Source organism: Grampus griseus, assembly GCF_964374135.1.
Source record: "Grampus griseus genome assembly, chromosome: 12".
NCBI lineage: Eukaryota > Metazoa > Chordata > Mammalia > Artiodactyla > Delphinidae > Grampus > Grampus griseus.
Window position 1 is genome coordinate 71695945 of NC_139006.1, and position 25208 is coordinate 71721152.

The window sequence follows — 25208 nt, forward strand, 5'->3', positions numbered from 1 at the left end:
ACTCAGTTATTTAACAGATAGTCACAGAGAGACTGCTGTGTGCCAGGAACACTGCCGAGTGCGGGATCTATGCCTTCAACGTCTGTCTGTGTGCTAATAACTCCCAAATCTGTCTCTCCTTCCATAAATCTTTTCCTGAGCTCCAAATTTTTCTTTCTCATTTTCTGACATATTTCCAACTACCTGCTCAAGCCCTCCACCTTAATATCTACATCTCCCAAACTAAGCTTATTATTTCCCCCTGATGATGTCCCACCAACCCCTCCCATCCCCACTAAAAACACTTTCTTTTTCTTATGCTTCCCTGTCCAGGAAACAGCATCACCACCCGCCCAGTTGGACCTCTCTTTCCTGCCCGCATCTGGTTCTTCATTCAACTCTTAATTTACCTACTATATTTGCCTGCCAACCATTCCCTTTTCTCTAATTTCTCTCCTCTCTCTGCCAGAATTTTCCAAAAACTGGTCTCATCTGACCATCCTCTTACTTTAAAACTTTGGGAAACTCCCTATGGAGTTTGGGACTATGAACTAAGTCCAAATTTCTTAGCACAAGAAAAAGGCAGTTTATAGCCTGGCCATAGCTAGCTTTTTCCCTCATCCCCAAACCTGTCCCTCCTCATCGTCCTCTGCCCCCTGACACTCCCAGTGGCAGAGGGACAATTCCTGGACCTCTCCCACATCTTCACTCTCACAGGTCTGCCTCACCTATCTGCTGGGATCTGGGCCTTTCAAGTCTTGTCCTTCAGGCCAACTTCTCCTTTAAAGCTCAACTCCACTACCACCTTCTTTCTGTATCTTGTTTTGACATCTACCCCTGAACAGAAATTGCTGCTTATTCATCTGTGTTTCCATGGCACCTAACACACATTTCTGTTATGCCATTTCGTATGTCACACACTAGTGCTTACTGTCAACCTGTCCCAGTCTCCTAGATTCACTGGAAGGGGCCATGTCTCATCTTTCTACTGATATCTAACATGGGGCTTATAACATAATAAGCTCTTGATAAACATTTTAAAGTACATTTCTCCAAAAAATATTGAATCCCATGAGGTAGGCAAGAAAGATATTATCCTTATTTTACAAATAAGCAAATTGTGTCTCAGAAAATTTTGCCCATTCAAAAGAGCAACAAGGTCAAATTTTAATCCCCTAGACAAAGATGGGGTAGTCTAAGAATAAGTCAGGGCTGACAAGTAGTATCAGTGTTATTTTGCCATAGTAATTGCCAGGGAATGTTTTAAAATTCAATTGCTATTTGGAAAAAAAATTTACATATATATTTTATTGTTTTATTACTATTTTAATATTAAAAATATGGAATGATACTTCAAAGATAGGAGGATGATTTTACGGTTTTCTAATTTGGCATGTCTTGACTTAACAAAAGAAATAGACCTTGTAATATAGGTCAGTATTAATTAGGTTATGTTCCAGACTAATCTGATTTTGTTTTAATAAGTTAAAGAAGCCTAATAAGCCACACATAAAAGTATAAAACTCTTGAATCTGTGTTTCTATTAGTGTATGTACTCTGTCATTCTCCAAAATAAATATAAGCCAGAAGATATAGTAATATATCGGATAATACACGTATGAATTTTAGAAATTTATGTAATGCTTTAGGTTTCGTTAACACTTTCAAGTCACTTCTCTTTTTGGAATGATGAAAACATTAGATCCTTTTGAAATGTGATTTTGAAAAATGTAAATTCCATATTAGTACAATCTGCATAAGACCGTTTTGTGTCACCAGGCACTGTACCAGGCCAAAGAGAGGTGGGAGAGCACCTGGGTGAAGGCCCTGTCCTAAGGCTGTAGCCAAAACCATCTTCTGTGTTCGCCTTAACTCAAATCAGAACCCACGAAAATGCTGAGGTCCATCTGGATGGACGATTCCTCAGGAATGTGTTTGCTGTCCCCGTTGGTTCACGTGGACACATGTCTGCTGAAGGTTGCTATGGAAGGGCCTGCAGTCTTTTGAGAGGGCACAGAGATACGACAGTCCATGTCCTAAGGAATTCCAAGTGGAAGCAATTGGGCTTTACTTTTGTGGCACAGTATTATCTTTAAGAATATTTTCTCCTGTCTTCTTTGAAAAATTATATAACCATTTTATGTTGGTCCAATTTCTCAGGAATCCTTTGACTATTTAACAACAGAATTTTTTTATCAGAATCTTCATAGTCTGAGAATACAAAAGCAAAACTTTGTTCATTTTAAGACTTCTATCATGTGTTTGAATAGATTTATATTAGAAATATGATAAAAAATACTTAGCTTTGGGTCTGAGATCTATAGAAAACATTTGAATATTCTTAAAAGCTACAGAAAGTTATACTTTAATAAATGTCTTACAATTATTTCATACCAGCAGTGTGAATAGTTGATAACAATTAATTTATTCTCTATCCTTTTTATTTGAAACTGAAGCACATTTATCTAAATCATATAGGTATTCAGTATTTGAGTATCCATAAATAATCTTTAAATATGACTCTATTTTAAAATGTTAACGTATATGAAAAATGTTACGGTTGGAATTATGTCTTAAACTAGATTTTTTTCTTCTGTTATCATTATTTAACTTGAAAGAGTCTCACACGCAACACAAACATACTACATCAGTTATTATAATTGAAGTGGGTATTTTTTAGTTACTGCATCCTGAAAATATTTGCTCTAGTAAAGCAGAAGACGGGTGTGTGTGTGTGTGTGTGTGTGTGTGTGTGTGTTTGTGTGTGTATACAGGTAAACATGTGTGGTCAGCTCCTGATTATCTGTAGCAAGAAAAAGAGGAAGAAAGACTAAGTGGTGAGACTTACGGAAAATTTATTTGAATCTGAAAAAGTTCCTCAATTGAATAGAAGGGAGTCAATGCCTAAGACCAGTAGATATTTTTTTTCATAGAGGTTGCTGTTATGATGGCTACAGTATTTTAAGATTGGAAATCAACTATTAAATGGTTACTCTCTACTTGTTCATTTGTAGATCTTCCTTTTTAAATTAATTTTGATAATGTATAATTGATATTAGTGAAAATATAAGCCTCAGTATCCTAAAAATCTGAAATTCTTACTAATGCCTAAATTACAATAGTGAAGCAATCTTGAGCATTTTTTGATTCTTACTATTCCTGGATAAGTGTGTTGTGCACACACATGTTGGTTATAATCCTCCACAAAGAAATTTCAAAAACGATTGCCTGTGTCTTAAGGATTACCAGTATGTAGATATCAAAAAAATCTCCTTTAATTCATCAGTGTCAGTCAGTTTATTCCCAAATGACATTTAAGTAACTTTCAGTAACTGAAAATGTACAGTAAATGCTGCAGCTATTTTTAGGGACTAAAGTCTGTTTACTGGAGGCATTATATCTTATAATATAACTTAAGATAGCGAACTTTATTATATTTATCCTTAAATCTGTTTTCCATTAAGATGTTAAAATGATATCATATCTACTTGTCCTTTGCCCTGAATATATATTCTTTTCAGTTAGATAGTGATAGAAAATAACTCAATTCATTGAATCATTCTGATACCCCTTGGATTGGCAAATGCCACAATGGGTTGACTCTATAATATAGAGTTGGCATAATGTGAATAAAAAATATTGGCTTGTCCCTCCATCGAGAAAAGAAATTATTGAGTTGAACAACCCATTTTCAACCCTCAGATCTCTGTTCAAAATTATTGTAGAACCACCAAAGGGCAGCATCGAGGCAGATATGCTTACACAGTCACGGATAGTACAGCCAGTAAGAGAAGCTGGGCTCCTTTCAATGCTAGGGGATGTTTGGAGTGCACTTCCCATTTACCTCCATTTTAGTCAATACTTTTAGTTTCCATCTTTTGTGTCCCAAGTGACAAAAAGCTGGGTCCCTAGTTTTATGATTCTTTCCTCAAGAAGTGCCTATTTACGGTACTTGTAGGCGGGTATTGCCTCTGTGGGGGCACAGGCGAGCTCATGGGAGGGTGAAAACCTTCAGGGCCCTAGGAAGAGAGACTGCTGATGAGAGCAATGGGGCCACCATCCACCTACTTCCCCACTCCCGAAGAGGGGTGAGGCAGCTTCTAATCTTTAAACCTCTGTTTAAGGTCAAGGAAAAGAGTTTTCCTTCATCTACCATGATAGCAGTGGGCTCAGGGACCCTGCCTCTCCCCACAGGTGTGAGGACTGCGGGGCGTCAGCTATCTGCAGGCCAACAACTTTACCAGCTTTTCCAGCCATGGTTGCAGGTTTGTGATAAAATAAGCATAGTCCTGGCCTCCTGCTTGGTGTTATGAGAAACTATAACGACAGCCAGTTGCCTGTTCCAGCACTCAGTCCGGTTTGAAATCCCACATTTTGAGACGTGGTTGACCTTTAAGATACCATCCAACTCTAAGATGTCATGATTTGAAAGCTTGGAGGAAGTTTAAGGAAAAGCTACAGAAATTATTTTAAGAGTTGGAAAATGAGACCTGAAAGGAAAGGTTACATGGTAGTCACTGAATTTTTTTTAAATCCTGAAAATAAAAAATAAATAAGTAAGAAAGGAGCAAGTTGCAGTAACAGCCTTCAAGGCTATAAAAGGTTATCATACTAAGATTGGTGACCAGCTGTTCTCCATCTCTACTGAGGCTAGAACAGAGGAAGCAGCCTACTTACACTGTAGCATTCTGGATTTAGATTTGAAAAAGGAAAATTTTCCTGACAGCACAGTGTTAAACACAGAAAGGGGGTTTGGCATCTTCTCTAGAGAGATTTGAAAACAGAATGGATTTTCATCTGGCCTGCTTTAAGGCAGCCCCGTGCACATACGAAAGAAAATGGGTGGCCTTTCAATGTTCCTGGCCACGTCATATGGCCTTAAGATCCCACACACAAAAGGGCTGCAGAAGGCTTAGTTCATAGTGGGAATTAAATTTGACTCGGGCCTCCTAATCGGCCATAGATGAGACTTTTTTTTAAATGTGTTATCATCTGCCTAAATCATTTGTTTCCTTGAGCAGGTGAACCTTAAATATATAATACAATTTTCACAAATTGGTTGCTTCGGAGAAAGGAAAGGGGTATTTTTTTCTTGAACATAATTAATTCTTAACTTTGCAACTCTTTTGAAATGGCTCTTTTTTTGATGAGTCTCCCCCTTGCCTAACAAACAAAGCTGTCAGAGCAATGTCTTTGTCTCCCCTCCGCCTTGAGCCGTTCCCTCCCTACCGGTCAGCGGGGAAATCAGCAGCCTGTACTGGGATGTCAGAAAGGCACGCAGATCAGACCCTGATCCACCTTCCTTATCCGCCTGTTCCTGACTTTGGCTGCTGTTGGGAAGAGATGCCAGATGTTGGGTTGGTGCTTCGGGTACAGAGGAGAGCGTGTCCTGAACCTCACTTTGCGTTGTTTGTTATCAGTAAAGGACCAGCCCTAGGAAAATGCAGGTATTTGTAGGTCTTTGCTGTTGCCTCTCCTTTTCTTTTCGGGGCTCGTCCTCACTTCCTGAGCACTCACTTCCCTGTATATCTGGCCTGTCTCCAGCTCTTTCCTGTGTTTGTACACAGATGGACACTTCATTCAGGCTCACCCTAAACTCAAGGCATCTGCCATGCTTGTATCTCATGAAAGCAGGTTTGTCCTGTTTGCTGTCTGCCAGAGCACATGCTAGGGAAAACGCCTCAACTGAAAGCACAATTGTATTTGTAGAAATTTCAGAGACCATGCGCAGCCAACTGGGGACACACCTGCAGCTCAGCTTCAGTCACCCCTCAGACTGTCGCTGCCTGTTTTCCTCCTGAGCCGGCCGTACTGCTCCCCAAGAAGGCCTGCGACCAGGGTGGCCCCCTTCCCTCTCAGGCCCTACAGACCCTGGGGCTGTGAAAGTTCGGTCAAAGTCCTTTTTTTTTTTATTTTAGTTTAGTAACTGTTATACAAAATACATGGGTCAGTCCTTTATAAGTCTTTCCCTTGTGATGGTGTTTATGATAGCAAAATTGTACCTGCATTTGGAAATCTCTTCTTCAGAATTTATGTTAAAAGTAGGAAATTTTGTTTGGCTGGAGTATTTTCCTCCCCTTTAAAAAAGTGACGAGGCCTGGAAATGACTAGATGTTCTCTTTGATCTTGTTCAGTCTGTAAAGTGGGTGCAGTAGAGTCCTACATCTTGGTTTCAATTCTCAAATTTGACATTTGGAAGCTGAATAGCAAGAACTCCAGGAAGAGAGAGCAGTTTTAGAGAACATTCTAGAAAGTCATAATTTGTATTGATGCTGACCAAATCATTTTGGAAATCTGTGTTTCTCCTCCTCTGTACAACAGGGTTAATTATATTCTTTGCCGAGCACATTGAATGTGCCTGTTAAAAACTGTTGGGTAAGTGCAAGTGTTGCTTCTTATTAATGAGGCCTCTCAGTTCCTTTTCTTTCATAAGAAAGAGGGGGAGAGAGTGTTTAACAATTCAGCACTCTGTCTCCTGCTAGGAATAATTGCTTGATTTCTTTTATTGTTCATAGCACTTCTTGAATTAGATTAATTTCTTTATATTCTATTTCTGTCTTTTCAAGACAGCAATTTTTTTGACTAAAAATATAACAAGGCATATGATACTCATCCACGTATAAAAAGTAAACCAAACCTCCTTTTATTTTGAAACCCATTGTTTTGGAAAATGTTCTTTCTAGTTGAGCGTTTAAGATCCCAAACCATTGGGTTTGCCCCATCACAAAGCACTTACAAGTTCACTGTGATCCGCACAGAGCTGCATCTCATGCCAGAATAGAGGGTTGAAGTCAGTTCAGGTGGTACCTGCGCAGATCTGAGAGAAATTCAGAGATTCTGAACAAAAGACAATGGCAACATTTCCATTACACTGGGGACTGAAGCACCTCTCAGGCTGAGCCTGTAATGAACTCACCAGATGTACCAAACCATTTAAAATAGTGAGCTTCCCTGAGCTACCATGAGTGGTACTTGCTTTCTTAGGAGACAACAGGTCTATCAGCTGACACTGCAGTCAGTACCCTGTGGTTTTTCTCTATGTTGCTTTGAAAGACAGCCTGTGGGGCACCTCGCAGTATCACACTGTGTGTGTGTGTGTGTGTGTGTGTGTATGTGTGTGTGTGTGTGTGTTGATGTGTTCTGATCTAAAGTATAGTTCCCCTTTGTTCAAAACAGACTTTAAAGAAACTAACACATTAAACTCAGTATCTCACCTTGACAATAAAAACAATGAAGGAAAACAGGACCGTGATTAGTCAAATGAGGAAGAAGTATTTATTACTAGACGCCTAGAATGAGCATAAATATAGTTCTGAGTTTCCTGGCAGGAAAGCAAGCTCGTGTGAGATTGTGTAATTATCTTTTCATGATAAAAGAAACCAACAAAATTTATCTGGAAAGATCAACATTTTCCTGGCAGAAAATTCCAAGATGAACTTAATTCACAGACACTAGATAACATAATGAAGAGTGTCTTCAGCTGACGTGGAAGTATTCAAGTTCCAAACACTATAAAGGATGAAGATATAATATGAATATTAGGAGCCTGTGTGCTTGGCTTTCTGCCTTTACTACAGGGCCACCTTAGCCAACCTCACGGAGGGGTATGTTAAGGAGATCATTGGGTTGGTACATCCTTTTGGACCTTCTGGGTTACAGCCTGCTCACTCTTGCACTCTCTTCTTATCTGAAGCACATTCTGCTTGCTGATTAGGGAGGGATGCTAATCTGAAGGAGGCAGGCTTAGCATTCTGCTTTGAGACTTAGGGGCCCTAACTCCAGCAGGAGGGTTGAATCCACCTCTACGTGGAGCTGGGCTTTGGTGGAGAGGGGGGCTTGCAAGAAGGGCAAGCTTTTAGAGGCGCTTTTAGTGTGCTCACACTTTTGATGCATACCAGGACCCCAGAGCATGGAAGAAACTATTTTGAATGAAATATTTTTAGTGGAAAGGTTGCATTAAATGCCATGAGGGACCAGACAGGAAATAAGGGAGTCAGGCAGTTGGTGTTAAGTACACAGACCCGCTTGAGTCAGGGCTGGGACATGAGAGCAAACGCCCAGGCCCACAGGGCACCTCCGCTCAGCCTGGCCCATGTTGCCACGTGCAAAGACCCAGGATTGCCAGAGTGGAAGCATTCCTGGGCTTTTCCAGGAGAGGCTAGAAATCTTGATTTTAAGTGATGTTTAATGAATTAGAATATAGGCTCAGAAACTGTTTTTAAAAATCATTTTGCAGGTCAAACCCAATATATGTATAATCTGGTTTCGTATATGATTTTTTGGGGGTTCATTAAGTGGCATACTCAAGTAATTGATTTTTGTGATTGTTTACATTTGTCTGGTCATGTTTTTTTTCAGCTTTATTGAGATATAATTGACATATAACGTGTAAGTTTAAGGTGTACAACGTGACGATTTGATACACTTATATATTGCAAATGGTCACTCACCCTGGCGTTATCTAACCCCTCCATACCATCATGTGACTACCATTTCTTTTTTGTGGTAAGAACATCTAAGATCTACTGTCTTAGCAACTTTCAAGTATATTCATCTGATCATCTTTAAATAAGGAGGAGTAACACAAATATTAATATTCATTGAATTCTTATTATGTGCCGTGCATTGTGCAGAGGGCTATATATGTACTAACTCATTTAATCTTCACAAAGCTCTTTGAGGCAGGAATTATCAGTGTCATTCTCAATATCGTTATCAACATCATCATCGTCACCTCTGCTTCATAGACATGGGTGCTCTTGAGGTTAAGGGACGTCAATAACTTGCGCCGGCTTCCACAGTAAGCAGTGGAGCCCGAGTGCAAGGCAGGCAGTCTGACTCAGAGCCGTGTCCTCTGCCGGCCCAAAGCCCAGTGCTACCAGTATAACATTTTTTTCTCTGAGTGTTGAAAAACAGGCATTATTTTGGATCCCACAGCGCCTTGTCTAATGACAGGAAAGAACGAAACCCAAGAAGCACTGAGGAACGTTCCCACACCCCCATCCCTGTCTCCCTTCCTCATTGTAATCACTCAGATATGAATTGTGAGAAGTGTCTTACTGAAATTCACAGTATGGGTGTGGCAGGGCGGAGGTGGAGGGGCCCTGAATCACGCAGTGAGCTTGAAGCTCCCACCAAGACTCAAGGCTCACAGTTCGTCATCAAGAAACAGCAGATGGAAACAACCCTTCCTAGCATTGCCTTAGTTTAAGGGAACACCTTTCCCCATTCTTTCCTAACCAAGAGGGGAGACCAACCTCCCGTTGTAAGCAGACTGAATATTGCTTCATGTGGTAGAGATACGGTCTTTAATAGTTTGTGTAGAAACAATACAGTATTACGCTAATTTGCTAAGTATTTCAGTCTTTTCGGTAACTATTAATATCATTAAACGTGAGTGTAATTTTTTCTTAGTAAAGACCTTTTATCAAAGACCGCGTCTAAAATACAACATCCTTTATTTTTTATTCATGGTTAAATCAATGATAGCTATTTGGCAAAGGCTCAGAATTATCCCTGTTAACTTGTTTTTAATAGCATTTAACTTATATGTGTGCTCAAACCTCCAATTCATGCGTGTATGTATGTGTACTAATCGTGACCATATGCATTTAAACACAGTGCTGTTGGTGGGAAGTGAAGCGTAAAATGTGAAAGATGCATAATTATTAAGGGGTTGGAATTATAGTTTTTGACTCCTTCCAGAGCGGGGATGTTACGACACAGCTTTGATTGGTTTTCATTTCAGATGAAGTTCCTGGGTAGATTTGGTGATCAGTTTTTCACCTTCCTAATTAATTGTAAAATTCTTCCGTCTCATGGACATAAATGAATTAACACATTGGTTTGCCCGTTAATATATGCTTTTCCTTCGGACTCATGCTGTCCTCCCAAGTAGGAGACAGGTGGACTCCTCAGAACAAGGTCAAAGCCCCTGGATGTATCAGTGAGAGAACTTTGGTTGCTTTTCCTCTTTTTCTAACCTAAATTTGAAGTAAAGAACGTTAATGGTTTCTAATAGCCATGACATAACTTTTTCAGCATTGAACGTATTTGCATCCGTATGCGTAGCAGCTCTGTGCAGTGCATACGATGAATGACTCTGAATTCTCTTTCAGACAATCCATGGTCACAAGGGACCCATCACTGCCGTGGCCTTTGCTCCTGATGGACGATATCTTGCCACCTACTCAAACACAGACAGCCACATTTCCTTCTGGCAGGTAAGTGAACATGCTGCAGGGTCTTGACGTGTGGTGCACGATCCGCTTGTGCTGGGAGAGGCTCCCTTGTGCCCTCCCTCCCTCCTTTCAACAGACATCAAGTACTTATTGCTTGCTGGTTATGTGCCAGCTGCCAGCACGCAGGGGCTACTGAGAATACAATTAGCAACCTAGAAGGAGGGGGTCTGCTCTCACCAAGCTTTCAGTCTGAGGGAGACGCAAGTAAATCAGCAAGTAACCACAGTACGGGGGGAACCTGGGAGTAAGGTTGTGGGCCGGCTTCACAGAGGCAGCGACACCTGAGCTGAGACATGGTGACATCAAGGAAGGGCCAGGCATTCAGGGTAGGGAGGGGTGGGTGTTTGGAGAGAGGTAGGCATCATTCAGATGTAAGTGAGGGCCTGGCCCGAAAGGAATTGGGGCACGGAGCACTGCTCAGGCTGTTAATTTACACAAGGCATCCAGACAACGCCAACAGGGCATAGGGGAAAGGGCAACCTCGTATTAACTTCATGCCCCATGTGTATTATCTCATTTGCGTTGGCTTTCTGAATTTCCACATAATGCTCTTCATTTCCAAGCTATTAAAACATTTTCAAAAATCTGAGTATCACTGACTGGCAGTACATGAGAACAGCTCTGTTCGATTATGATTACAGTGAATATTAATTTGAGCAACTGAGTTTTATAATAGAACTTGTTTCATCCTCAGTGATTAACCTCCATCGCATCTTCTTTTTTTTTTTTTTTTTTTTTTTGCGGTACGCGGGCCTCTCACTGTTGTGGCCTTTCCCATTGCGGAGCACAGGCTCCGGACGTGCAGGCTCAGCGCCATGGCTCACGGGCCCAGCCGCTCCGCGGCATGTGAGATCCTCCCAGACCGGGGCACGAACCCGTGTCCCCTGCATCGTCAGGCGGACTCTCAACCACTGCGCCACCAGGGAAGCCCCACATCTTCTTTTTAATTACCTTACTCCTGATAATTACAAAAAAGTTAAACATTACCAACTCCCCCCCGCCGCAAGTTAATATAAAATTCTGTTACCTATCCTAGGATGCAGGTATGTTTTATGAGATTCAGTTTATTGCTTTGAAAGCTAAAAAAGCAAATAAAAGTTTAAACAAGACTTCACAATGTGACGATTTTTAAAAACTCAATAGCTAATGTAATGTAAAACAGATACAATAAATTGCTTAATTAACCACATGCTATTGAAGCATGACAGCTTCCAGATCTGTCCTAGCTTTTTCTACTTTTCCTCTAATTTAGTTTTCCAGTCTGTTTTCTTATTATCCTTTCTTCCAGAATATATCTCCAGCATCTTAATTGGCTCATATTAAACTTTTCCTTAGAGATGTCACCGAGTCTTCATTTTTCCTAGCGGGTAACCCCAGGACTCGTATTTTATCCCACTGAAATCCCACAGCAAGTCCATAAACAACGCTTGCCCATTGGTCCTGTAGATAGTGTCTCTACCAACTGTTCTTTTCTGCCAACGCAGTGGTGTCTGTGACACCGACTGTACTTTGATACACATTTTCCTGAATTTCCTGTTCTCTTGAAATCCCGGAGGAGTGTCCATGTGAAACTCCCTTCATTTGGCGTGTATCTGGTGTGGAAGCGCGGGGTGCCAGCCTAGCTTTAGGGACATGGAACCAAGCAGTCTGGGGTCCCTGCTTTCCAGGAGCTTGTGTTCGCCCCATGCTTTATTCTTGGGAATAAACAAAACCAGATCTCTTCTTTTTTGTTGTTCAATTTTTCTTCCTGCTAAGAAAATATACTTCCTTATATAAAGGGATACCTCCTAAATTGGCCAGATGTGAAACTTTCCCCAGTATTTTCCTGAATGTCTAAGTGGTAAACCTTTTCCCCCTTATCTAGGTCTTCAGAGACCTATTTGGATATGTTCATCCCTTCCTTGAATCTTTTTCTATGTTTATCAGAGTTGCTGCCCGGCTCATTGATGGAATTATCGTTAGCATCTTCCTCACCCCAGAGATCAAGATTGTTCCTTAGATGCTGTCTTTTTGAAGCACCTCTTTCTGTCCTCCAGGCTCCTGCTGTTGCCTCCGGGCTTCGCCAAGTGCACTTAACCCTGCGCGTCTGTCCATGCGGCTCTGCCCAGCTCCTTTCCTTCGTCTGCACTCTCTTCTCCAGGGGCACCTTGTGTTACTTGCAGGGGTGGGTGTTCAGCAGACAGAGCACCCAAGCAACTCAGGCAACACCCAGGTCTTTCTTGCCTCTAAACCCAATGTCAGAATTTAAAATGTGGCCCATTTCTTCCCTACTTAAATTATACCCAGCTTGGTCTTAAAATCTAAGTGGAAGACACAGAAATATCATTTCAACTTTCTCAAGAAAATACAATAAAACCTCTTCCAGAAGTATAGTGGGTTTTTATGTGAATTAAAGGGAGTCCAAAAAGCAGTGTTAGATCTACCGTGGCTCTCCCCAAATGGGCTGGGCTGATTTATCTATATACGTATTGTTTAGGTCTAATGATGTATGATAATACTTTTATATGATTCCAGTAAATGTACTGCAATATATTTTGAAAACTTAATGAAGCCTTATTAAATATAGAGCCTTACAAAAGCCATCAGCTATTAAAATCTTTGCTGAGAAATGAGTGTTAATGAGAATTACTGGTTGGATAATTACTCAAGTGAGACTTAGTAAAAGGTTTGGGTGCAACATTACTTGCACTGAGAATAGCATGAAAACACTTCCTGTTTTGATGAATTACATCTGTATGTATGTCTGTGTGTTCAGAAAATAATCTTCTCAGAACTGGTCTTGTGAAGCATTATTTTTAAAGGGAAGGAAAAAGCCATGGTTGCCGTTAGTTCGTTTACATACTCAGCCGCTAAATGATGTAATTTGGCAATCTTTCAAGCCCTTTGATTCTCCAACAACATATTCCTACTATTTGAATATTTCACTTCAGTGTATCCATTGGTATGTGAGCCAGGAGAGTTTAGAAATGAAATACAACCATCATTCTGTCACCTGAACTTTACCACCACCCTCCAACAATTAAGTATCCTCTTCCAGGAATGCTAATAATAAATTAGATGGATATTGGTTTCATTTAGTTTTCTTTATTCCATCATCCAATAGAATACTGTTCAGCCATTTTAAAAGGATGATGTAAATCTATAGTCATTAACATAAAAAGATTGCCCTCAACATTTTGTTGAATGAAAAAAGCGGATTGTGCAACTGCCTTTTAATATGAGCCTGTTTAAGTAAAACTCCTTAAACCTGCTTCTCCTTATGTGGATATAGGCTTGGAGATCTGGGAAGAGGTTTACCAAAAGGTTAGTGATTGTCTCTGGGAAATGATATTTCAGAGGATTTTTGCTTTCTTTTTTATACTTCTCTTTATTATTTGAATTTTCCACGATGAGTATTTATTACCTTGGTAGTGAAGAAAAAAGCTAATGTGACCAAATATTATAATTCCATGTAGTTTTCATTCATGCAGGACTCAGATTGCCTTTACTTATGCCAGTAAATTTGTAGCCAGTCTCTGATCAAATATTAATATTGAATAACAAAATGGCTAGTTGTTTTGGTGAGAGTTCTTCAATGGAGCTTACTGGAAAAATCAATACCCACCCTTACTACTTCAGATTCATCTCTTATTTGAAGAGATCATAGGAAAAGGCTGGTGTGAGGAACAACAAATTATACTTAACATGAGAGTCTTTGTCTTTCCATCTGTTTTCTACCATAATCGTTATGTACTGTGTAGAATTTCACATAGCCCTGTTCTGAGGCAGGAGGGCTGTTTGACCCTAACAAAGCATTTATCAGTCATCTGAAGGATGATTCAACTTGCAAGGAGAACCCAGATATAATAATGGACTTTTTGGGGAAACCTTTCCACCTGTCACATTCCAATAAGATGTTCTCTCCCTGCCCACTTTAGCCTTCAGCCCACTTCTTGTACGTGGCTAAATTTGAAGGAAGGACTTAAAAATAAGGATGTGTCTGAGCCTATCGGATGCCCCTAGCTTTTTGAGCCACCAGCAGAAATCAAGCTTCATACACATTTTCATAGAAAATCCATAAAGAATGAAAAATACTTTGTAGTTATTTATCAACTGAGAAATTAGATTTTTTAAAAGCACAGTGTGCCTGTTGACGCCAGTTCATTTTAACCGGCAATTTTCCGCATCATTTGGATCTGCTCTGTAAGAGGACTAAACAATGATGTACTGTTACTCTTGGTACAAGTGAGAACTAGCAAATCAAGCTCGCCATCATTATTTATATTTAAGCTATTTGGGAACCTCCAGAAAGCAATAAGGCCCTGATTTTTATCTTTTGTGGAGTTTTTGGAAAAAGGAGGGAAGGACGCAAGGAAAGAGGTTCTTAGAGGATGACGGTAAGGTACTGCCTGGCTTTACATGTTAACTGCACTTTAACAGAAAGAGTTAATGATAATCGTACATTTGGTTTTAAAATGTGACCTCGTACACTAGTGATTTTTTTTCACCTCTGTGTTGTGTTCGGCACTATTATTAATGCAGGAAAATCAGTAACATTAGTCATCTTAAAAGGGTTATTACTCAAGATGATTTAAATTGTGAAAATGTCAGTGGAGCCTGCACGCGTCCTGCCAGAGATGCCATGATTTACACCCCCTGACACCATCCTGCTTCTGAGAAGGGCCAGGGAAGGAATGGCTTAAATATTTTGCACTGATCCAAATGCAGAGCATGATATCAGCAATAACACACCTTAAATGTCCTAGGACGTGCCAAGGTTTCCTGTGTCAACCGTGTGTACACATTGGAGCGTAATCTGCATGCTTGAAGCAAGTCCCTAGAATCACGTACATTCAGGTGGGGGTCCTGCTGGAGAGAAGAACTGGACATGAAAATTAGTGCAAAGAAAAATATTATTTCCAAGCCCTCTTTCCTGATGGTCAGTGTGCTTGCCACGTGATTTGCAATAGCACAAAAGGTGACTATTGAAAAAATGTTGAGTAATATTTAGAATCTAAAGGATTCTTCAGACTCAGTCGCTCAGATGACAGTTCACTTAGATAACGGCCATTCAGCATTTAGCACTTCAACATGAATACATAGTTGTTCATGAGCCATAATTTCCATGTTATTTTCCATTTACATGAACGAATTAAGAGAGCTTAAGACTCAAGTCAAAGCCAGAAAGGCTGCCCAAAAAGCAGAAATCACCAGCTGATTAAAACCTCCTGCCAATAAAGTGTTAAGAGTGTGCTCTCTTTAGCGCGGCCGCAGAGCAGTGGGCCACACATGCAGTGTTGAGAGGCGGCTGATTCTTGCTTTTTCCTTCAAAATAAACTAGCGCTTTCCAGAGTTTGGAGTTTTTAAAAAGCAGGTGAGGAGGGAAGGTGTGGTAGGTGGACAGGAGAAGGGGGGTAAGTTTTGAGCTTTGATCTGGTCACCTGTTACTCTACTGCTTATCTTTGCTTCATTTTCTCAAACTAATTCTAAGTCCCCAGACTTGCCTTTGGGGGCTCGTTCTTCAGGGGATGCAGTGAGCACCATCACTAAAGGACAGAGAAGTCTGCCATTTGAAATACCCGCTGTTTCCACATATTGTCTGATCGGGCCGTTTTATTAACGTGTGTCGTTTAGCCGCCTTCTTAAAGGTGGGTGGGCTTTCCTGCTGTCCGGTTCTACCCACCAGGTAAAATTCCTGCGGGTTTACGCATTTGCTGTAACAGCATCAGAACAGTTTCAAATACACTGAAAGGAGCCCTTTAGAGGTTAACAATAGACTCTTAGATGACCGTGAAGCCTCATGATGGAGGAGAAAGTGACCGCAAGGGTGTGTCGCTCGAACCCCTCTCTGTGGCGGGGAAAGGGAAGCGGTTCCTGCAGTGACACGTGTGCTCTCCTGTCCCCGTGTCCCTCCAGATGAACACCTCCCTGTTGGGGAGCATCGGCATGCTGAACTCGGCGCCCCAGCTGCGCTGTATTAAGACCTACCAGGTGCCCCCCGTGCAGCCGGCGTCCCCCGGCTCCCACAATGCCCTCAGGCTGGCCCGGCTCATCTGGACCTCCAACCGCAACGTCATCCTCATGGCCCACGACGGCAAGGAGCACCGCTTCATGGTCTAGGGCTCGTGTCTGCGTCCCCGTTCTCCCAGGTCTCCAAGCCCAGAGTCCCGTCCTTCCTCAGTGCCCACTCCTGCCGGGGTCATGGGGGGCACAGCCGGGTCTGTGTCCCTCCGCATGGTCCCCGGGGGCAGACTCCTGCTCGTGCCACCTATTGACTGAGGCATGCACACATCGCTCCGCAGGAAGTGGCCGTCCGGTCCCCAGGTCGTTTCTCACCGCCGCAGAGGGAGGGGCAGCCAGCAGTCCCGTTGCTCGGCGCACCAGAAGCCCGGAAATCAATAACCACTGTGATTGCACTGCCAGCCCGGATCAGCAGTTTCTTCACGCTAAAGCCCACCTCTGAATGCTGTTGGAAGCTGGTTGTTCTGACATTGGGTTTTGAGGTCATGTGGCAGTCCTAATTATTGATACCATTTTCCTTTGGATTTCCTAAAACGTGCTATTGTTTACCAGAAAGGTTCTGTGTTTACGTGGGGTTTTTTCCTCCGGGAGATTGCTAGGCAATTACTCAATCCAGTTTCCTAGGGTTTAGCCACTACCTTCTTTATTAACACCTAACCGATTGGAGATTAATGAGAAAATACACACACACACAAATTTTCCTTGTGGAGACTACAGTTTCCCAGACACCTAGCCTTCTAAAATGCTCATATCCCGCTTAAGTGATACTGTATTTAGTAGCTCAAAATCAAAATGATCACTACTTATGATCTAGTTAATATAATTATCCAGTCACTATAATCTCTTAAATGGACTTTTGTAATAAAGAACCAAGTTTGAAAGTATAGCGTATACCTGAAAAGAAGATTCCTTGGCTACAGATCTTTTTAAGAAAGAGCTTACCCCTTCCTTCCAGAAACTTCACAGACCTGCAGTTCCCATAAGTCAGCTATCATGTAATAGTTACAATTCAGCCTTCAAACTACTACTGATCAGTTAAAGGAAAGCTAAGACAGCATTTCTTTGAAACAAGTATCCTAGAAAGTTATTAACTACGGCACAAGCATTCAGGAGCATGCAGTCATCCTCAGTATCCGCGGAGGATTGGTTCCGGGACCCCCGAGGGTACCAAAATTCACATATACTCAAGTCCCTGATATAAAATGTCAGAGTACACGGAGGGCTGACCGTGTGTACAAATGTGGAGGCTCTCAGTCTTTCCGAATCTACCCGAACGTTGCAGTAGGGTGTTCATCACACTTCCAAGTAAGCTTTAACTCGGTCATTTTCTTCTCCTTATGTCAGATTATGCTGGTTCTTCCTCACAATAATGGAAAAAAAAATCTGTAAAATAATATTTTGGATGACTCGCTCCTAATAAACCTTGGTCTGTATATAGTTGGGGATTTGGTTGGTTGGTTGGTTGTTGATTGGTCGGTTAATTGGGCAAAATGGTTTATTAAATACAAAAATAGAAAATGATTTATTAAATTCAGAAAATATACGTGAAGTTTACAAAGCAACCAAAATGATAACGGGAGTGTCTAATTTAAAAAGCATAGATTGTCAGCGTTTATATAATATACAAAAAAAGTAGGATCACAGTCCAGGAACAAATACATCTGTTATTTTATTGAAACAGATTTCTAAAGAACATGTTAGGAAATTAAGACCACTAGAACATCTCTTTCATGTCGACATGAAGTCTGTCATTTCTAGTGATGGCAAACCCATCCTATACCTTGGTTTTAGACTTTAGGTATTCTTAAAGAGTGAATTTATGCCATATGCATGTGCAGCGTATGTATAAAGATTATGTATGTAGCTTCCCAGGAAGAAACTCAGAACTATACAGTGTAGACTTGCTTGTTTGGTGAACATGCTGTTGTGCCCGATATAGATAGAGAAACCTGAGGAGAACGAGGTGCTCTCGGTTTTTCCAGTGGTTTCCCGAGTCTTCAGTGCGAGTACCTGGCACGTGTTCACTTTATGAACTGAAATGGGGATTAATTTATTCTAGACCACAAAGCTGCTTTGGAATGATGAAGTGTAAAAGTATACCTTAGAGATTTTTTTTTTTTAAACAGAATGTTCAGGGCATCCGGAGGAAGGTGTGAGGCTGTGGGCAGGCCACCCCAAAGCATGGACGGCACACCCCATGGAGGGTTAGAACAAAGCTGTGAGGGCCCTAGGAGCCAAATACCTGGGCAGTGGGCCTCGGCCAGCTGGCCACACAGCCTGGCTGCACAGACAGCCAAAACTGTTGGCCCCTAGAACATCACAGTTGTAAAACTCCGGGGTGGATGGTATCTGATGGTGAGACAGACACCTCTAACTGCTAAACCAACATCTGCATTCTTGTTCACACCAATCTCTCCTTGGCTGTTTTGACAACCACAGTTGCAAACTTCATCACAGCTCAGATTTTCTCAGCACTGAGGTAAACTTTACCTTGTCATCCCAGTGTACGCTTTTGGTGTCTTATTGATCTTGTTGGCGCTGTATTTGGACCTGTCCTTGTAAACGTAGAGACGTATGTGGCTTCATTGGTAATTTACAAGTGAAAGATGATGTGATACCTGTATGAAAATGTAATGATTGAACTCGCTGTGTACAGCACGTGACGTAAGATGTCTGCCTCTCGAGGCATTTCTTGATGACTCCACTTAACAGATTCTATATGTGCTGAATGTCCCTGTGTACTTACGTGTGTTAAATAAAACTGAATTGTACTGAAGATTGTTTTTCTCATTAAAAACATTGTTCACTCTTAAACGTTCTCAGTTGAGATCCCTATGCTTTCTCCCAATTTTGGTACCAAATTAAGCCTTCTATTTCTGTCTGATTATTCATTTCCCTGGAGAGCTAGCTTCAGGAAAGGTAAACTTGTCCACAAAGGAGAGCAGAGCAGTAAAGGAGTCTCTCTCCCAGCTGTGGAAGTGAGAACCACACTCCTACCAAGACCCAACAGCACCCTCTGTGGTTTGGGCAAGGGAATTGCGTGCCTGTTGCTTTATCTCCACCTTAAATTGCTTCTAAATAGACTGTTAATCGCACCAAATTTTATCTTGTCAGATTTGATGACACGGCTTGACTGCCCTGGGGTGGGGGGCTGGGTTGAGATCATTAAATTAATTTCATTTAATACTCCGTTTGGAGTTGAATTTGAATCCCTGAGGAAAAGGGTATAATTGGTTTTCAGAAAAAGCAAGAGTAACAAAATAGGTCATCATCGCTCACAGAGGGTTAGTCATGTAAGCGGTGAATGTAGTTCTCTTTAATTTTCAGATAAGAATTAAATTGAGTCAATCATCATGTAACAATACAGTTTCCTTTAAGAGATAGACAAGCATTAAAGGAGTTGACTACAACATCACTGGCCCTATTCAAAGGCCTCCTGTCCATCCCAGGAAGTGTTTTAACATCTCCTGATATCTTGAATGTATCCTTATAGGGAAAACAGGGGCAGTAACAGTTCTTTATGATTGGTGATCACATAAACTGATCAAATGTGGAAAGGGCATGACATTAATAGGAAGGTAAAGCCAAGCAGTGCTGGGTGAACTTTCACCTTTCACCCCTTCGGCTGACTGACAGAGCTGAGTGTTGAAGAAAATCAATACTCTGGAGCCAGGAGGGAAATATTTCTAACCTCTAACTAGAGAATGCATTTTGACAAGGCCAAGATAATCCAAGCTGCACAGGAGAAAGAGAAAAGAAGATTCATTTTTAAAGCTTGACACTTCAAGGTGTTTTTGTACAACGGTTTAGAGATCGTCAATACATACAAATACCAAAGGTCAAAAAGAAAAGCCAGAAGAATTTCAAAAATTAGATGTTCAGTTCTTTCTGCTGTTTACAAACTAAAAAAGACTACAGAGAGGTTCGTGCTTGGAACCGTTTAAATGAACAGCGCTCACAGTTGTGTGCTGTAATGTTACGGTCCTCCTTTAACCAAATCTTAAATTTTATAGAGGCAGCAGTGTGAAATATTGAATGCCTAAAAAGTTGTTAAGATTTCTGGGTTTTGTACATTTTTTCATGGACGTGGATTGTTGTTGGAGTGGTTACATCGTCTTGTGGTAACATCTCAGAATCTTGCTTTTTTTTTTTTTTTTGCGGTGCGCGGACCTCTCACTGCTGTGGCCTCTCCCACCGCGGAGCACAGGCTCCGGACGCGCAGGCTCAGCGGCCATGGCTCACGGGCCCAGCCGCTCCGCGGCATGTGGGAATCTTCCCGGACCGGGACACGACCCTGTGTCCCCTGCATCGGCAGGCGGACTCTCAACCACTGCGCCACCAGGGAAGCCCAGAGTCTTGCTTTTTGATGCCTGTTGCTGCTGCCCTGATGCCACGTAAATCTTAGCTCCTCCGTCACATTCCCGTCAGTCATTAACATAAGAAAAGAGTGCCTTTGGAACTTGAATTGTTTCTATTTTTCCAAATCCTTTTAAGCAAATTATTTATACAAGTATTCTAATTAGTGCTCTTCAAAGTGAGGCTTACGCATCTCTAGGAAGTAGATAAGCAATTCACTCCACTCTTACCGCAAGATTAGATCCATTTGTTCTGTGGACGGATACCTCCATCAAATGGATATAGATTTGTTTCTTTCCTACAGATAAGAAAAGAAGTCGAATGGTGCCCATACCTTCCAGCCAAAGGAATCCTGAATACTTGAAGTATCTAAAGTAACACTCTGTTTCCTCAAGGACAAGCAACATCATGATTAAAATAACAGTGAAAATATACCCTTAATTTATATACCTTCTTTCTCATTAAAAAAAAAAAACTCTATTCTGCGTAGATCTGGTTGGAGATTTTTTTGTTTTATTTGTTTCAAAAGGAGAGCACAGCCAGCCAAGACTCCTCAATATTCTGAGATTTCCCAGAGAAGACCAGGAATCCAGCTCATGCCTGATTTGTAGTGAGTATCAAATATGTATTGCATCTGTTACATCCATAAGCATATGCCTGTAAAGTGCTTACAAGAGCGGCACACAGTAAGCCCTCAGGAAATGGGAGCTACTATTTTTAGTAGACATTTAGAAGTCCTTACTGAGCATGGATAAATAAGATTGTAAATTACATGTGTTCTTTGGAAAACACTGTTGGGTTTTGTATTGTATTTTATCTCTATGTAGACTCCAATAATAGGTCTGAACATCTTAACCCAAAGAGGAGTCTCTGTGGTTCCAACTGTATTCACCAGGCTCTTCGTCATGTTGCTGTGTGTTGCCATCTTGCTGCTCACCAAAACTTGTAGACACTGAGGAGATGCCGAAATATATACCAGCGGATGGGGCTGGTTGATTACGGCAGTTGAAGTTATGACTGATTCCTGAAAAAGGAAGTAGTTTGCCATCTTAGCATCAGGGATGACTTTGAGTTACTTATATAAGTAGCTTTGAAATATACATCCATCAGAATTGCTCAAGGCTCTGCACCAAGTATTATAGCTTAGGTTTCACAAAATCACCGAAGCAAAGGAAACAACGTGTAAGTTCTGTTGCCAATATCTTCTTGTTTTGACTAGCGTCAAAATGACTTAGCACAGGGCTTCCCTGGTGGCACAATGGTTGAGAGTCCGCCTGCCGATGCAGGGGACACGGGTTCGTGCCCCGGTCCGGGAAGATCCCACGTGCCGCGGAGCGGCTGGGCCCGTGAGCCATGGCCGCTGAGCCTGTGCGTCCGGAGCCTGTGCTCCGCAACGGGAGAGGCCACAACAGTGAGAGGCCCGCGTACTGCAAAAAAAAAAAAAAAAAAAAAAAATGACTTAGCACTTCATTTACCCAAATGTGAAATGTATTATCTAAAACGTGAGCCACACAGTGACACTTTAAGTTTTAGTGAAAATTTATGAATAAAGATACCACATGAAACATTATTCAGTCTACAAGCATTTACTGAATCTTAATATGTGCCAAGCATATGTTCTGTTTTCCTCTCACTGGTAAGCTCACAATCTAGCAAAGGGCCATAAACACTATGGGAAAAGTATGAAGAAAAGAGATGGGCAAAGAGCTATGAGAACACAGAGCTGACTAATTCTGGTAGGGTGGTGTCAAGTTAGGCTTCTGAGAGAGGAAGCATTCGGGCTGGGCCTTGAAGAATAAATGGAAATTAATTAGGAAGATGGAAGGTATGTTTTAAGATAGGAATTTATGGGAGTCCACGTTATTATGTGATTTGAGGGTACATGAACTACTTCACACCTACAACCTGAGGGGCATTGGTGGGCAGTACTGACAATCCAGGTACCTCTCCAGTTGCAGTTAATACAACTACAGAAAACGAGACTGCTGGGCTAGAGAACACCTGACATCTGAAAGTTAAAAACCCTAAAAATAATGATAATAGTTAGAGCAAAACCCTAGTGAAAGATTTCTCTGACTTTTACTAGTTTTCCAGATTTCTTTTTTTTAAAAAAAAAAGCTCTTTTGCTTTTTTTGAAAATTCAGAATATATATATATTTTAAATTTTTATTAGAGTATAGTTCATTTACAATGTTGTGTTAGTTTCTGCTGTACAGCAAAGTTTATCAGTTATACATATACATATATCCACTCTTTTCCCATATAGGTCATTACAGAGTATTGAGAAGAGTTCCCTGTGCTATACAGTAGGTCCTTATTAGTTATCTATTTTATATATAGTAGTGTGTATATGTCACTCCCAATCTCCCAATGTATCTGCTTCCACCCCCCAGCCCACTTTCCCCCCTGCTAACCATAAGCTTGTTTTCTACACCTGTTACTCTATTTCTGTTTTGTAAATAAGTTCATTTGTACCATTTTTTTAGATTCCACATATAAGCAATATCATATGATGTTTGTTTTTCTCTGTCTGACTTACTTCACTCAGTATGACAGTCTCTAGGTCCATCCGTGTTGCTGCAAATGACGTGATTTCATTCTTTTTTATGGCTGAGTAATATTCCACTGTATATATGTACCACCTCTTCTTTATCCATTCCTCTGTCAATGGACATTTAGGTTGCTTCCATGTCCTGACTATTGTAAATAGTGCTGCAGAGAACATTGGGGTGCATATATCGTTTCAAATTATGCTTTAAAAATAAGTTATGCATTCTCCTCATCCTGTCTTCTAGTACGTAGAAAGCATAGTGCGTTGGGTGCCTGCCATGTACACCGCCTAGATTCCCACCTCCCTCAACAATCACTCCAGGACTGAAGCATTTATTCCCCCAGCTACTGGGAGTGTTGGTGTCCTTAGACACTCAGCTCTCTGCTGAGTCCTTCCCTGGAGATTGCTTCACAGCTAGAGAACTGTCTGACCCAAGATCATGATCCTTCTCCTGGGGACAGCCACATCCAGCGATGGGTCAGGGAGAAAGTATAAAGCCCCAGCCTCTAGCTGTTTCAGAATAACGTTGAACGGCCATCCCAGCTCCAGGACTTCCCTTGGGATTGGCTGAAGCTTTCACTGAACTGCATCATGGTTCAGCTTTCCCTCTGCCTAACCCTGCTTCCTTCACTCCCCTGCAGTGTTGATCTCGAGAACACTGCTCCATAAGCTTCCTGTGTGCAGATCTCTATCTCATAGTCTGCACCCCAGAGAACCCAATTTATGACAGTTGGTACCAGGGGTGGTCCAAGAAAACGGGATCTAAAACATGATTTGGGAGCTGGGTCACTGGCAGTGCGGATCCCATCCCTGGCGGCAGGTGATCATGGGTAGCCTCTGGCATGCTGGGGCCATGCAACTGTGAAAACTTAATCAGGATGGCATACTGATGGAAGGGGATGCACTGGAGGGTACAACGTGGCAGGTGTTTGAAAAGTAGGGGGAAAGACATAAGGACAATGGATTTGAATGGTTCAGCACACTGAAAAAAAGATAATGAAAAGCTGAGGGTGTCGGGCTTCCCTGGTGGCACAGTGGTTGAGAGTCCGCCTGCCGATGCAGGGGACACGGGTTCGTGCCCCGGTCCGGGAAGATCCCACATGCCGCGGAGCGGCTGGGCCCGTGAGCCATGGCCACTGAGCCTGTGCTTCCGGAGCCTGTGCTCCGCAACGGGAGAGGCCACAACAGTGAGAGGCCCACATACTGAAAAAAAAAAAAAAAAAAAAAAAGCTGAGGGTGTCATCAATTAAAGGCTACATGTGAAAGCAGAGACACTCCTTGGCCACATCTCAGGAGAGCCTCATTTCCTGCAGCTGATGACAAGCTGAGAATGAGGCCCAGGACTTGTTTTTGGGAAGCAGAGCTCCAGAGAAGGCTGAAGTCCTAGCCTCCAAAGGTCTGCATCCCAAGGTCAGAGCCCTGAATGAGGTGGATGGGGCTCTCCAGGTTGACGCACTTGAACAATCTTGAAACCCCAGATTCCAATGAACCCTCCCTGACCTGCCCGAGTAGCCTGCTCCTTTGCTTGAGGCCGTGTGGAGGCCTCTCCCCTGCAGAACAGTACACGCCCTCAACCTCCTCTCCCAGCCACCAGACCAGTGAGCGCGGGTTCAGTAAGAATAGCGTCTGGCTGTCAAGGTTCTGGGCCTGCTAAGAGAGGAAAAGAACTAGATTTCAAAGGAGCTGTAGGACCGAGCCAACAGGACCCTCGAGGAACTGGGAGAATAATGGGGCTGGATTCTGGGTGCGCTGGGCAAGGGGAGAGAGAATAAGAAGTGAGACCAAGGAGAAATGACAAGGTACAGACCTGCTGCTCAGCTTGGAGAAGATGATGGCTGATACGAGGTCAAGAAGAAATGCCAGAAGAGCCGTGGCAGATGATGGAGGAAAGAACCAAAAAGCTCCGAGTGGTGGGACTGCTGGAGGAGATAAGGGGTGTACGGCTAGCAACTCGCCAGATGACTGCTCTGCGAGAAAGGCCAGAGGACGTTCTGTTTACCAACCAATAAGGGACATGCGGGTGAGAAGGGCCCGAGCATCTCTGTAGGCCCAGGCTGAGGGTAGAAAACGCCGCTACAGAA

General features: G+C 42.0%; 1 protein-coding gene across 3 annotated transcripts in view; it reads left to right on the forward strand.

Moving 5' to 3' along the window:
- Window positions 1-18991, forward strand: part of WDR7 (WD repeat domain 7) — a 376910-nt gene extending 357919 nt beyond the window's left edge. For all 3 annotated transcript variants that reach the window (XM_082667902.1, XM_082667904.1, XM_082667903.1), the window contains 2 exons: window positions 10098-10202; window positions 16116-18991. In XM_082667902.1, coding sequence (XP_082524028.1) covers window positions 10098-10202; window positions 16116-16319 — 309 coding nt within the window. In that variant the 3' untranslated portion in view covers window positions 16320-18991. The remainder of the gene's footprint in view (window positions 1-10097; window positions 10203-16115) is intronic.
- The last annotated feature ends 6217 nt before the right edge of the window (window positions 18992-25208 follow it).